At 36.3% G+C, this 15,505-nt stretch overlaps 1 protein-coding gene across 8 annotated transcripts in view; it reads left to right on the plus strand.

Annotated features, from left to right (window-relative positions):
• The window catches only part of HACE1 (HECT domain and ankyrin repeat containing E3 ubiquitin protein ligase 1), a 51,499-nt gene extending 41,909 nt beyond the window's left edge, over positions 1 to 9,590 (plus strand). For all 8 annotated transcript variants that reach the window (XM_082048006.1, XM_082048009.1, XM_082048007.1 and 5 more), the window contains 5 exons: positions 1,849 to 1,980; positions 2,652 to 2,750; positions 3,058 to 3,128; positions 8,109 to 8,222; positions 8,670 to 9,590. In XM_082048006.1, coding sequence (XP_081904132.1) covers positions 1,849 to 1,980; positions 2,652 to 2,750; positions 3,058 to 3,128; positions 8,109 to 8,222; positions 8,670 to 8,772 — 519 coding nt within the window. In that variant the 3' untranslated portion in view covers positions 8,773 to 9,590. The remainder of the gene's footprint in view (positions 1 to 1,848; positions 1,981 to 2,651; positions 2,751 to 3,057; positions 3,129 to 8,108; positions 8,223 to 8,669) is intronic.
• The last annotated feature ends 5,915 nt before the right edge of the window (positions 9,591 to 15,505 follow it).

Here is a 15,505-nt window from a genome sequence, read left to right on the forward strand (position 1 = left end):
CAGAGGGGAAAAAAAAATTTACTCTTTCGTTGTTGTTGTTTAGTGGTGTATATTATGGGAGTTGGGTGCGCCAGAGCTTTCAGTGGGCTGATAGTCAGGATGCTTGGCTGTTCCAGGCTATTTAAGACATTTCTTGTTGCATCTAAAGCACAGCAATTGTTTTCTGTCATAATGAAAGTGTTCAATGTAAATATTTTTGAAATGGAGACAATAAATTTTTGTCTTATTTTTTCTAGTGGATTTAAAAAAAAAATAAGGTTGTGATTTTTTTTTCTTTCCACAACCCTGTTTTCTGAATAGCCCGATTTATGTAACAGCAACTAAAGAAATGTAAAAAAAGTATTTCTGATCACTGAAGAGCAGTGTTAACACTATTTGTAGTCCTGATACTGCTAAAGTTTCTGCTTTCTTCCTAGAGCTCCTAAGATATATTCACAGAGGCTGCTTTTGTCTAGTGCAATTAATCTCCTTTGGCTTCCCCTCTAATTCTTTAGACAAGGGAGGTGTCCTTGGTGCCACTGACAGTAGAAGCAACCTAGGGAGATTCCTAGATTGAAACTCGATTTTCGGGAACAGCTCTGCAGTTGAAGATATGATTGTATAATGTTCCTCTTCTTCAGAGCACTTTACAAATTAATGGTCTTCTCACTCTAATAAAATGGTGGTAATGCATTTAAAAATACCTTCCAATGCCAAGCAAATGAGAACCCCTCTATACTTCTGTCAATGTCAGGAGTTGCCTTTGAAAAATATTCTTCTGTTTTGAAACGTTTCATACTTCATTCTGTTTTTCTGAAAGGGAGGAAAGAAAGAATGCTTGGTTGCTGTTGTGTAGGTTCAGAACCTAAAAATTTAGGTTAATGTTTTTTAAAATTAAACATCAGCATGGTATTTTTGTAAGATTATTGTCTTGAAGGAAGGTGATAGTTGGGATGATTTGTTTCACGTCTTATTAAAAATCATTATTAGGGAGGTGAAGCATTACTTTGAAACTGAATACCTTAAATAATCTAGGAATAAATTTTGTTCTCAAGTAGAAGTCTCTTTTCCTGAGTAAAGAAACTTTATTAGACTTGCATAGTTTTGTCAGGGTAAATGAGACATTTTTATACAGCTGTAATGTAGGCAATATCTCATCCTAAAAACCTTCCTTCATTACCTACCTCCTGGGCTTTTGTCTTTTCAACAAAAGCAAAGTTCTGGTGGATTCCTTTTTTAACTGGCATTTTTTAAAGGTGACAAAGCCCCCAAATCTCTAAAGCAGGCAAACTATGATATCATCCATTCACGTGGTTATGGTAGAAGTGCTTTTCTGTGCTGTTTTTTTCTTTTCCTTTTTTTTCTTTTTAAAAACTGAGAATATTTTCAAAACTTTCTTTAAAAAGTTGTAGTTGTTATTATGACAACAAAGCTTGCAGGAGTAAGTAAGTTTTGTCAGTTTGCTTAATAGAATATTTTCTTTACGGACAATACCGTGTTTGTGTGTTCAGACGATCACGATGGTGGTTGTATTAGATGCAGGCATGGCAAACTAAGTGTTATTCACTTCTTTTCTTTTAGTCCAAGTCCCTGTTTTTTGACTGATTTGTCTTAGGATTAAAACACTAATGTTTGGGAATTGTCTTTGGAAGGAAGGAAGGAAAGGGGAAGACCAGAAGGGGCTCTAAACTCAGAGGGGGTTTTGAGTAATTTTGGGTTGCTTCCATGTGTGAAAAGTGCATAGGGACTCTTTAATATCTTAGAGTAGATGAGATTTGTATTGTATTGAGGACTGCATATATGTGTGTGAGTTTGCGTGAGCACTATGTGTTTTTGCTGTTACATATCTTAATGTTGTTTTCATTGCAGGCTGAGTATGTCCAGCTTGTCACAGAGCTTAGAATGACAAGAGCCATTCAGCCTCAGATAAATGCCTTTTTACAAGGCTTCCATATGTTCATTCCACCATCTTTGATCCAGCTTTTTGATGAATATGAACTGGTAAGCACAAATGCCTATACCTTTTTAAAATACTTTGTTCAGCATACTTCATTAATAGTGTAATGACATAGAAGTAAAGCTCAGTACAAACAAATTAATGATTTTGTATCTTTCACTTTGGTTTTGCTTCTCGGCTATCTATCAGTGAGGATCTCAATATGTGTATTCTTGCTTATCCTGCTTGCTTAGAATGACATTTTGGAACGTGATAACTTCATGTACCGGTGATAAATGCCTTAAACTGTAATTTCAAAATGGGATCAGCATGTTGTGGCCTCTGAGTGTTGTAATGTTTTCCTTCAGGAGTGCAGAAGTTCTTTAAAAGTAAGGAGATGCTGTCTGTTGTCTTTACTTTTTCTGAGTCACAAAATCAAATTCCAGTACATTTTGTGGTGGTTTGATCTTCTGTAACTGAGACATCTCAAGTTTCACTTCCAGTCATGCCAAAACTCAGAGCTTTTTTTTCCCCTCTTATGTTCTTTGGCAATAATTTCTACCTCTTGATACTGTGTGCTTAAATTTAAACTGATCATGTGAAGTTACCTGAATTCAAGGATCTTCTTTTATTAAAATTTAGTTGTAGGTTCCATAAGGTTGCAACTAAACATTGCTTTTTAAAATAGCATAAACACTTGAAATTAGTGGTCACAATCTGTGTACTTCTTCTGAAGGAGCTTTTGCTGTCTGGTATGCCAGAAATTGATGTGAATGATTGGTTAAACAATACAGAATACACCAGTGGCTATGAGAGAGGAGACCAAGTTATACAGGTAATTTTTTTTTTTTTTTTTTAAGAATGTAGACTGCTGCATTTTAATCCAAAAAAAAAAAAAGATATACTTTTGTTGTTGTTGTCATTTTCTCTATGTATTTATGGAAGCTTATTTTGGCTGAAATTTGTGGAGGTTTTTTGTACTATGTTCCTATATAAGGGGACTTAATTATATATGAATTTCATGTGAAAATTTCCATCATTTGAGTAGGAAACACAAATATTCCATTTATTGTTTTACCAGTTTATTTTCAAGTACTGCAAGTATTTAACAGAAAATACAGGCTAACTTATTTTTCATTTAGTGGTTCTGGGACGTTGTGGAAGAGCTAACTCAGGAAGAGAGAATATTGCTGTTACAGTTTGTTACTGGCAGGTGAGAAACTCTTCTGTAGCATCAAATGCATTGTCTGAATACTCTGAAATACATCAAGAGACTTCAGATTACCATACAAGATCACCTAACTAGAAACTGTTTTGCATACTTCAGTGTTCAATATGTTGATCAAAGTAGACAAAGTGTGTGTTAATACTTTTGCTGCTTGTATTGCCAGCAAAACGATTGATTGGTTCGTTATTATACTTGACTACTTTGCAAGAGCCCTTTGTATAGTTAAGTTGCTGTCCCAGGCAATTTTTAACAAGGCAATAGTGAATTTAACTGCTCTTTATGTTCTTCTTCCTGCTGCATATTTATGTGGCTCCTGGCTTCTCCAGTAATCAATATAGGCTTTAATATACGAGATAACAGGGTATCACTTCAGTCAGTGTAAACAGAACATCCTTCTCCTAAAGCTGAGTTGAATTTAACATTAGTGCAGTGTGTCAAGATCAAGTGAAGATGTAACCTTATGCAAGACTGTGTTTGCTTTATATAGGATTTCTGACCTAAATTCTAGTTGTTCTTCAGGGAAAGCCACTTTTTTTTTTTTTATGATTTTGGGGGCAATGGGGAAAAGTTTTGAGTAATAAATGCCCCTGTGAACTGGTTAAGTTGCTGAGTTTGTGTACACAGACATTTTGCAAAGTGAATCTGTATATATGTGGCACCTGAGCTGTGTAATTCATGTATTTTTCTGGCGGAAGGTAGAGATGGCACCATCTTCTAATTTGATACTCTCTTCATAGTCTAGGATTTGTAGACTAGTTGACCTTTTGTTTTTAAGTTTTGTGGTTACAAATAAAGATTATCAAACCTTGTCTTTTATACCAAGGAATTTCACAGTCACAGATGTATCATGAAATGGCAGAGTTTTAAATTCTAATAGTTTCTCTTGATTTATTATGAATTTCATTGTTTTTAGGGATCACAGACAATTTAAGAAGCTGTTTCTGTGCACATCAATCTTTTTGTCCTCTGCAGAAATGACTCCTACAGTTCTAGCTGCACGACTGTTGCATGCCAGCTGCTGGTCTGTCATTTTTAGTGGACTAGTCTGTTTCTAAACCTAGGTGGCAAATAAGGGTCTTTAGAATGTAAGGTCATGTTTCAAATGCTTCTTAAAACATTCCAAATGGTACTCAAATGGCATTCACTATTTTGATGGCATTTGGGCTGATCTACTGGATTCTAAGGGACGCTTTCTATCAAGTAAACAATTATGTTGTCTGATGAATACGTGCTTGAGCACCATTCATTTTGCTCACAAATCACTGACTCATTCTTACCCATTTCTTGTTAGTAGGAAGGACATTTTTGGTATCTCTTTTAAGAACTCTGGGCTGAAATTTAAAAACAAATGACTTTTTTTTTTTCTTATCAGCTAGTAGGAACCCATTGTGTTTTTTCGTCAGTTATTGAAGTGCAACAGGTATATTTTTCCATAAAAATTGAACTTGTGAAAGTTACCTCTAGTATTGGTATGCAGTTGGCATTTTTGCACACAGATCCCCAGACATTCCTAGTTTCTGGGCATGGAAGATTTAGATTCTGAGTTGTCTAACACCAGTTAGTCTAGTACAGGCCAGTATCTTAAGTAAGTTCATACACTAAATATATACCTGATTTCAAACGGTGATCTCTTTCTGGGATTGCGTTTTCTTAGTGAAGAATTTGTTTCTCTATGTGCCGGTTAGCAGGCTCATTCAAATTTTTCATTGTTATTTCCATTTCCTTTTAATCTTTCCTGCATATTCACTTACTTGATTTTTGTGTGTGTATGTGTGTGTGAAGTGGTACTGTTTTTTCTTTCCAATCAAAGACTACAAAATTGATTTAGTGAAATTATATTTACTGAGTTATATTATTATTTCTTCATTGTTTTGCTGACATCTCTAAATATTTTCAAACTTTGACTTCTGTCTTCTTCCCCCATTCTTACCCCTTTTTGTCTTCAGTGTAATGAAGTCTTGCTTTGGTAATTTCAGTGGAGATACCATTGCATTCATCATTAATGCCAATTTTGAGACATCTTTTAACAGTAAAGGAACTGTCATGACCAATGTTTGAATAGCAGATTCTATGTGTTTGGAGGTCATGGCACATTCAAGAAAAAGCCTGAATATTCTTGTGCCTCATGTTGGGGATCTGAAAATTAACTTATGTACCACCTACTTTTTCTCTGCTGACAGCTGTTTGAGGTCATATTGCCAATGCTACATGCTTTTACTTTTTTCCCTCTCTTGATCTGTTTGGTGTTTGTAATAGTATTTGGCTAAATTATTGTTAATTATCCATTGGCAACTTTTGATCAGGTTTTTAGTTAACGGAGGGAAATGTTGACAGTTTATGATAAATTCTACTTTATTGGTATTTTGCAGGTGTCAGGATTGCTATTTAACTTCTTAGAAGACTGTTGACCATTAAGCTATGCACTATTTTAAGGGAAATTCAACATATTTGATAAATGTGTTAAATATATATGCTTTTAAAAAGAAAAAAAACCCCTGTCTTAAAGTTGTTTTTGTTTTAAATAAATATATGCAAAATCTATAAGTGGGAGAATAGGTAGAAAAGTTAGGATTCAGATGTAAGCTTAAACATTTTAATAGTGTTGAAGTTTCCAAAGCGGTGAAATTGTATTGTTGCTCTTGCTGAAGGCTATTTGCACATGCAGTAAGAGAGGTAAGATCTTGAGGTATTTGCACATATTTGAAATGCTCCCTTTACTATGTCGGCAGTGTTTTGCCTGGAAAGAAAACTCATTCTTGGAGGCATAAGTTGGCAGCTATTACTTGCATACTATATAATTTTGACCTGTTGTATGAAAAACATGGTAGTAAGTTAAATTGTAAAAACTTTTATCTAGTAGTGGGCTAAATTATAATTTTTCAGCAGTTAGGTCTGTGTTTTATTGCTGATTTGAATGCAGAATTCTCTTGTTTCATCAAAGGAGAAAAAAAAGTCACTGCAGGGGAGGCAGCACTGTATTAGAAATGTGAGCCAAACCCATGATATAAAAGAGTACCGCTGTAAAATCTTTACAACTGTTCCAAACCGTGGCTGTGAGCACAATTCTGTTTGTGTGTCAGAAATAGTGTGCTGCAAATAATCAGTCCTTCCCTCATAGCGATTGCCTTATATACCAGTGCCCAGAACTATGTGCCCAGCATTGCTGTTATTAAGCTAGATGATACAGATTTATGTGTTGGATACTATAGCTAGCTCTTAAAAGTATGTTTAAAAAGTATTACTGTGAGCTCCGTCCTAGCTCCTTAACATGTGGCAGTGGCAACCCTTGCTCTCTTGCATTTTGCGAAGTAGTTTTACTGTGAGTGGAAATACTACTTCATTTGTCTTTTCTGTTCTTACTCCTGGTTTTTACAGTCAATGTGGTTTTGTGACTATGGAAGTATTGTTTTTAATGTAAGTACCTGTAATCCAAAATTCTAAGAGCTGTTATATATTCTATGGAATGCTTATTTTGTTTTAACAGATTCTTTCTTTGCTAGCTACAGAATTGCAGAATAGTTGAGGTTGGAAGGGACCTCTGGCAATTGTCTGGTCCCACCGTATACTTAGAGCAGGGTTGACTAGAGCTGGATGCTCAAGGTCTTTTCCAGTCAGGTTTTGACTGTCTCCAGGGGCACTGGCCCCTCAGCTTCTCTGGGCAACTTGTTCCAGTGTTTGACCACCTCACAGTAAAAAAGTGTTTCTTTTTTCCCTCATGTTTAAATGGAATTTCCTGGATTTCAATTTGTGCCTGTTGCCTCCTGCCCTATCACTGGGCACCGCTGGGTGCTCCATCTTGAGACTTGTGCTCTGTCTTATTTATTCCTTCCTTCAGGTATTTATGTCCATTGATCAGATTCCCTTGAGCCTTGTCTTCTCCAGGCTGAGCAGTTCCAGCTCGCTCTCCTCCTGTGTTGGGGTGCTCCAGGCCCTTCCCATCTTTGTGGCCCTTTGCTCAACTTGCTGCAGGATGTCCCTGTCCCTCCTGTAGTGGGGAGCTTGGAGTTGCATTCCAGGTGTTCCTCATTGAGTACAGGGAAAGGATCACCTCCCTCAGCCTGCTGGTGACATTATTCCTGATGTAGCCCAAAAGGCTGCTGGATACAAGGATGCATTGCTGGTTCACAGTCAACTTGTTTTAGTCCTTATCCTTTCCTTATAGTGGTGTGGGTTGGTGGGGTTTTTTTGTGTGTGTGTGTGAGGGCTGTGCCAACGTTACCTTGTAATGCATACCATCTGAACTTGATGTTATACAAATACCTGAATTTTATTCTGTTTGCCTTTGTTAGTTTAAAATTATAGGAAGGGACTGTGACGACTCCATGGCTGTTGTCCATTTACACCCTGAGTAATCCTTAGATAATATATTGGTAAAAAGAAAAAATCATGAGTAATATGACTAAGTGAGAATGCATTCCTGAAGTTGCTAGTGATTTTTTTTTTCAGTGAGTTCTGGTTTTGCCACAGGTTGTCACTGGGTGATAATGTGACTGATGTAATGCTTTTATTAGTTACTTGAAATATATGGTCTGAAGTAGTAAATGAAAAGGCATGTCAAGGGCACTGGTCAGTTGTTCCACAGGTAGTAATTGAAGAATAAACTGCTTTATGATGCAGTATTTCTTACTGTAAAGATACATAACCATAGGTGTTTGCCTGAACTTAGGTAATGAATGATCTGTTACAAAAACTGGTTGTACAAGTGGTTCCTCTTTGCAAACAGAAGTCTCCGAAATATCATTCAGACAATTTGATGCCTAGTGTAAATAGACAAATGCATTATTCAATATCGTAATTAAAAACATTTAGACAAAGAGAACTTTGATATGGGTAAGAAAGGGCGAAACTTGATGAAATTATTAGTAACAAGTCACATGTAGCAATAAGAGATATTTGCAGTGTAAAGATTCTGTTTTTTGGCCTATAACATTCTTGTAATGGTCTAATTTTTGTGAATTTTCTCAGTTCCAGGGTGCCTCATGGTGGCTTTGCTCACATAATGGGTGGCAGTGGATTGCAAAATTTTACAATTGCTGCTGTGCCATATACTGCAAATCTTTTACCAACATCAAGCACATGGTATGTTCACTAGTCTCATTGAGATACCTTAAAAATGGAGCTTTTCCATGTCAGTCTCAGTCAAAAGTATAGTTATTTTGAACAGTTTAACTAAAAGGCCAAAAAAAGTTTAGATGGTTTGTTGAATTTTCCTTATTCAGCATACAATTAATGCAGTTTAACCAAGATGATGTTGCATTATGTTTGCTCATTGTTTACTACTTCATTTTGCTTAACTAAAGGCAGTGGGATCAATAAGGGAATATTCAAGTTAAACTGTTGTATTACAATTTACTGAAGTGAAAAAACCCCTTTATGTCCTGCAATATATTTGAATGCTTGATGGTACTATAATGCAGCACGTTTGTTTTCTTTCATAAATACGACAGCTTCAGGGTTTTCAATCAGAAAACTTTACTCTTGGGTTTCTTGCTGAACTGTGATGTGGTTTTCTTGTTTTCTTTTCAGTATCAATATGCTCAAGTTACCTGAATACCCAAGTAAAGAAATCCTCAAGGACAGGCTTCTTGTGGCATTGCACTGTGGAAGCTATGGTTACACAATGGCATAATGAGGTCTGGAAAATTCATCTGACCGCTGATGTGCAAGTCCATGTGGCAGAAGTAATTTTGGAAACTGTCAGTAGAAAAGCAGACAAGATGCTGCAGCCCATGGGCAGGGCTGGGCTTCAGAATTCGTGCAGGATCATCAACTTTTCCTCCATTCAGTGTTGTCAAAGTAGCTTTGATACTGTCATGACAAACCTCTCAGTATCCTGTACTTTCATTTTTTAAAATGACAGATCTGTATGGAAATCAGTTTACATGCTTTTCATTATTACTTCAGTCTGGATCAAAAAGTTTGTCAGAATCTCTTTCCATGGTTTACTTTTTTATTTTTTCAACTATATGGTTGAATGACATTTGTGTTTTAGTTTACTTTGCACTCAGTTGGCATACTACTAATGGACAGACTTGTACTTTATGCCTTGTTGCATGTGAAAGTGCCATTTATTTTTGCAGAGAACACTATAGAAAGTTCAATTTGGATATTGTACAGTAAGACAGATCTGATGTATTTTCCATTTCTTTGCATAGTAACAGAAACAAAATTTTATAACTTTTTAGTATTTTAATGTATATGGTATGTAAAGATTAGACTGTTATCACTGGAAAAAATAACAGATGAAGTTGGTACCTAATTTATATTAGAATTTACACTATATTCTACTAAATATTTAAAGTATTTGTGACTTTATAGTCAACTTGCAGTTTAGAATTTGTAAATATTATTTAAGATCTATATCCACATGTTTGAATGCCTTTACTCTTCCCTTGACATAATGGTATGTTCAGAAGGTATTATTAAATTTTAATATTTTTACCAGAATCTGAATATGACATGTTTGTGTGTCTTTGTGGGTGGTTTATTCTTTTTTTTCCCCAGGATTTTATTCATCTTCCTATAATTTAAATTGTCACAGAAGTAGCATTTGAGAAGGCATTGCAAAAGGGTAGGGATGGACATAAGCAAATGTGCAAGGAAGGAACTTGAGCTTATTGAGGCTGATGGGCAAGACAATAATAATTAGAATTTCAGTCAAAATTTATATAAAATTAGAATTTATTACTCAAATAATACATAAAAAGGCACAGCAGTGGCTCATCAGCATTTGTTTTTGGTGGTAAGTAGCTGCACGTGTTGGGGTAGATGATGCATTTGCATAAGTGCTTTTTAGGGACCAGAGGGTAGGTCTGCATTATTGTTTTGATTCAGGCCTGGAGTGGATTTTTGATTTTGTTTGGGGTATTTTGTAATTAATCTGGTCATCCCTACTTTTCATGCTTTTGCTTTAGAGAATGCAAACTGGATTCTCGCCAGGTGAAACTAAACAGAAAAACATGATCTAGAAGTGTCCCAGATGCTAATGGATGAACATCTGATTATGTTTGCAAGACCTGACTGACCTGAAGAGGCGATCTGAAGAGTTAGTAAATGAGTTCGGGCATAGGGAACTGCCCAGACACATAATTTTTGAGATTCAGATCCTCAGTAGAAACTGTTTGCTACTGATCTATTCATGTTTTCCTACATCAAGTGCTAATACATATGTAACCTGTGTTCACCAGCTGATCTGTCTCGGCTGCTTACATGGAGCTTTTTTATTTTTTTCCAGATTATACTTATTTTAATCTAAAGCATACATAACCTCTCTGGGGCAAGAGAGAAATCTGTGGACCATCTGATTCAGTGGTGCCACGATAGTTTTTCTTTAAGCAAAGCTTTATGCATAGGCTTATTAGCTTTATTCCCTTTCAGTTCTGTATGTACTCATAAATGTTGGTTTAAATTCTTATGCAGTATTTGTGGCTGCAACTTAAAGAGAAAACTGCTTTTAGTCAGCCAAAAGAGCAGACTCTTCTAGCAGAGCAATCCGGTGAGAGCTGGTTAGACTGATTCAGTCAGTGGAGAGATGCTGTTCGTCTCTGGCACGCTCTAGGAAGCTTAGACTATTTAGACAGGTCAGATGTTTGAAGCCTTTGTGGGGTTTAGTGTTAAATCTCAGTTATCTTGAATCTTTCAGTTAGTGAAAATACTTTGCTTTTCTGCACAGTTGGGTGGTGCTTGATTCCCTGGCTATAGAGGTTATTTCTTTGTGTGCCTCTGCAAGGTAGATTGATGCAGGACAGTGTTTTGAGCAAGACAAGGTATTTGTTGGGTATTTCTGTTTTCTTTATGTAAACTGGAATTTTTATCCAAGGGTTTTACTGTAAATACTGTTGTTTGTTAACTATGCAATCTCTGTGGTTTTTTTTGTTTTGTTTGTGTTGTTTTTTTTTACTTTTGTTTTTTGTTTTTTCCTTTCACATGTTCTCCTTCATGGTAATATGCAGTGGTTTGCAGGAAATTGAAACCTTGCGTACTCCTGCATACTGTCCAGAACATGTTATACCGTGATGCTGAGTGGAGGGGGGAAAAAAGAATCAAATTATTTTTCTTTTGCACTTCTACTTCTGTATTATGCTGTAGGTGACATAGGTACCAACAGGCTGAATTTGCCCGCAAACAATATTCTTGAAATGCTTGGCAACAGGTTTTGAAATGTAACAGTGCGGAGTTTTAATGTTCTCACTGGTTCCCTATGAGAGATCTCCCTGGTACAGCCTCACGAATGGTTCAGGAGCAGATCAATTCTTCCTCCCCTGTACTGATGTTAGTCATGTCCCATAAGAAGTATCTTGTAGTATTTCTTGTAATATTTGTAATATTTGTACCAAATACTCCCTTGATAGGTCAGAATGAAATTTTGTTAAAATACTCCTGTAATAAAAAAGCACGATGAAAAGACAGAAAATGAGAATAGAGCTCTTGATACTGGGCTCTTGATGTAAAACCAACCTTGTTATTGCTTGTTTTGAACAGATTTTTTGCCTGCTGAAATGCTAAACAGTGCTGTCTGCTGCAGTTGACCATGTGAAGACAGCAGGATTTAATTATTGCATTGAAAGAGTGTTTTTGGACACTTGTGCCCCATTAGCAACAGGGTATGAAAAGCCTGTTGAGAAACTATAACTTAATATAGCTTTATCATTTAGAATGATTAATTAGTTTATATTTGTTCTCTCCCACTGTGCCAGAACAAGGCAGGGTGAGTGTTCTGTCTCGGAAAGAACAGAACAGATGTCTTGTCAGATCATAGATCAGGAGCGCTCATTAACTTTTATTATCTTTATGAAATGTTAGATAGCAAAGCCTAGTTTTTGATGCTTGAAAATGTTGTGCATCTAATGTGGCAAAACCGTTAAAACCATAAACTGTGAAATGTAGCTTAATGACTTCTACTGTATGTTCCGTAGTCAATAAGATTGAAAATGAAATGAGAGAGAGAAGGTGGTTAGCCTGAATTTTCCAGAGACTTGGAGGCGTCCACATGTACAGCAGGAAAAATACTGGGACCACTCCGCTTTGGAAGCATGTGAACTCTTTATTTGGCAGTATAAACACAAATTTGTAGTTTTAGTTTATTTGGACTGGTTTTGAAGTCTAATGAGCTGGTGCAGCTCGGTAAGTACAGCTTAGTAGTGCCTCAGAAAAGCCTCACTCTTCCCCTTGCAGACCTGAGCAGGGGTAGAAGCTCTTCATGAGATCCACCTGGATATATGGGGCGTAGAGAAAGCGAGGGGGAGAAGATTGCTCAGACTGCTTCTCTAAACATTTCGAATAAATAAAAAAAACCTTATTTGCCCCCCATGATACTCAAGCAAGTGATACTCCGGAGGTGTTCCTCCAAGTCTTGACGTGTAGGGGATTTTCCAGTAAGAGTTCTATGAGGTTGCACAGGAACTTAGTGTAGGAATTGAACCAAGAGATTGTCATTCCATTTGTACATGTACTGGGTTGATCTTTCACTCTGAAGGAAAGAGGTTTTTTGCAGTTCTGCCCCCTGTACACCAGAGGCCCTTTGATATTCAGGCAGTGGAAGTCTTTTGCTTCCATTCCCCCCAGTGCCTCTGCCAGCCAGGTGTCTGTGGCTGAAAAGCAGAATCCAGAGTTCCCTCAATGATCAACATGTAATTTTTTAAAATTGATTTAATCTAAAGAATGCAGCTGCTGAACGCTTCCAACAGGATTAACTACTTTTGTAATAACGTTATTTTACTACTTTGTGTGAGTTAATCTTGTTATTATTCAAATACAGTTGCTCAGTTCTGGATTCTTGGTCCAGTAAAGACCCTGGGTTTGGTTATGTTTGGTTGTTATTTAGAGCAACCCTGAATTCCTTGTAGTGTACCATTGCTGATTATGTGTCAGGAAATCTTGACAAAAGGTAAATTTCTCAATTGATACATTTTTCATTTTTCTTCTAGAATTAAAAGAAAAAAAGCACATCATAATCAGAAGTCTTGCTAAGAGCACCCAGTCACCATTTTAACAACCTTGTAAATAACTTTATTGTAAAATATTGTATTAAATAAATGTTTCAAGTAATTTTTAAAACACTAAAGAATACTGAAAAAGTGTTCTAGCATATCCCACTTTCTAACACAACTTTCGTGTTGATCGTTTTTAGAAGTCGTGTGAATTCATAAAGGAAATATTCTTTTTTAGGCACCTTTATAATGAAGGAAGACAGCTGGTGAATTAAGGAATGCCTTTTCTTAATAGTGTGTTCCCATTTTAACATCACCACAGTCTCCAGAGTGGAGACAATCTTTACCTTAAATGATTTATAATCTGTAAAAACAAGGATGTTTTCCTGTGATTCTCTTATCCCTTCCTAAGTTGCCATTTTGTGCCTGTATTTTGGCATTTGGGAAGTGGTTGTCACCTGAGGAGAAAGGCAAAAGAGGAGGAGTGCTTCCTAGCCTGGTCAGGGGGGAAGCTGAGGAGAAAGGAGAGATCAAATACAGTAATGCTGGTGGTTTAAGAAAGGAGTTTCCATGAGATCAGATGTTTGCCTAACTCTGGCAGGCCACAGTGGAAAGCAGGACTTCCAGGTTTGTTTTCTCTCTTTTCCCCCCATGTTACATACTTTTTATGTGCCTTAAAGAGAAATTGTTGATTCATGATTGAGGTCAACCTCAAGTCTCTTGATAATCAATAGAGATGTGAGGAGAAAAAGATGTTGGGATGGCTTCTAGAAGAAATCTGAGATAATGCACAAAAACGGCTGTTTGCCTGTGGATCTTCAAAATAGTCAATCCCAACTTCTGATAGAAGGTTATTTTCTAGAAGCCTCTTTTTCTTTGGAAAGTCTGTCTGGAGTGGGTACTTTAGGAAACCAAATAGCTGCAGTATTAAATTGAACATATTGCTTTATTGACTGCCACTCTGCTAGCCGATATTGCAGGTAGTTAGTAACCAGTTCCCTTTGCAGAAGTCGGTAAACAAAGATGGTACTATCTCTATGGGACTTTTCCTTGCATGTTAGAAAGAATGCTTGAAGAAAACCAGCTGATTAATTAACAGACTGATAAATATGAACTGTGGTAAGAGGAAGTAGATGACCCTGTCCTAATTCTTACCAGGCAGGCATAGAGATCTATGTTTAGCACCTTTTATCTCTGCCACAGTCTTTTGGAAAGTGATGCAGATGTTGAAGAATAGAGATCAAGAAGGTTTTTTCCCAAGACAGCTTTTCAGATTTTTAAGGCTGGTTTCTTTACAGTTTCCATGCTATATTGTATATAACATATAACAATTTAAATAAATATAAAGCAACAATGCATACATTTTCCTCTATTAATGCTACAAACTGGATGATTTTTTGTATAGATTAAATAAAGTCTGCTTTCAATTTTAGCCTTGTAATTAAGGGGTTTGGATGTATGTTTGTGTCTTCCTTACCTTCATTTTGAAATAGTGGTGGGTTTTCAATCAAGCTGTTGAAAATACAGGCAAATCAGTAGTTTCTATACACAGCTGTTCTTAGTAAGAATTTTTAGCATGTCCATAGAAGACTATTTTTCCAGTTAAGAAATAAAATTGGTCAACTGCTAAACTGATGCTAAGAACCAAAGCTTTAAATCGATGAGATTAAACTTCCTCAGGGATTCTTGAGTGGGAAAATAAGTGCTTTTCTAGTCGGAACATCTGTTTATACCCAGACTGACTATAGATAATAATACAGCTAATAGACTAGAGACTGTGATATATGTTTAATAGACACACTTGTCAATTCAACATCTTTTTACTCTCTAAGGACAAGAACAGACTTAATGTACTTCCATGGGACTAGCTGTAGCTTAGAGGCAATAGGAATCAAACCACATAAGGAAATCGAGGATAAGGTGACTGGCTTACTCTTGTACTTAGTTTCATTTGAAAATAGCTCTGTGCAGTTATGTAGATTGAAAGATTTGTAGTTATGCATATAAAGCAGTATTTCTAATTGCAGTTGTAAAAATCTGCATGTAATCCAAGCTAATAGAATAAATTAATACAATTTGAATTAAACTAGAATAGGTTTCCTATGCACCTTTAGTTTGGATTTAAAAAAATGGCCTTATTGCATGTCTGTCCATACGTGGTATATAATTTAGTTGGAGTACATTATTTTTAACATGCTCACTTAATATGTTTTAAATGTTACAGATAGGCTGAAAACACCAATGAGAAGGGCTGCAAAGGTCCATCAAACTATTTCCTCTGAGGTCAGTGTCTTCCATCCACTCTGGTCTCCTCATGTAGTTGATTAATGTACACTGCCAAATTTCCTCTTAGAACAGAACCCTTGCAATTTCTCACCCAGATTTTTCTGGGTTATTTTGATAGAAATAGTAAATAATATCTCTGAATGAGTG

The sequence above is a fragment of the Streptopelia decaocto genome (assembly GCF_964273445.1).
Source record: "Streptopelia decaocto genome assembly, chromosome: 3".
Taxonomy (NCBI): Eukaryota; Metazoa; Chordata; class Aves; order Columbiformes; family Columbidae; genus Streptopelia; species Streptopelia decaocto.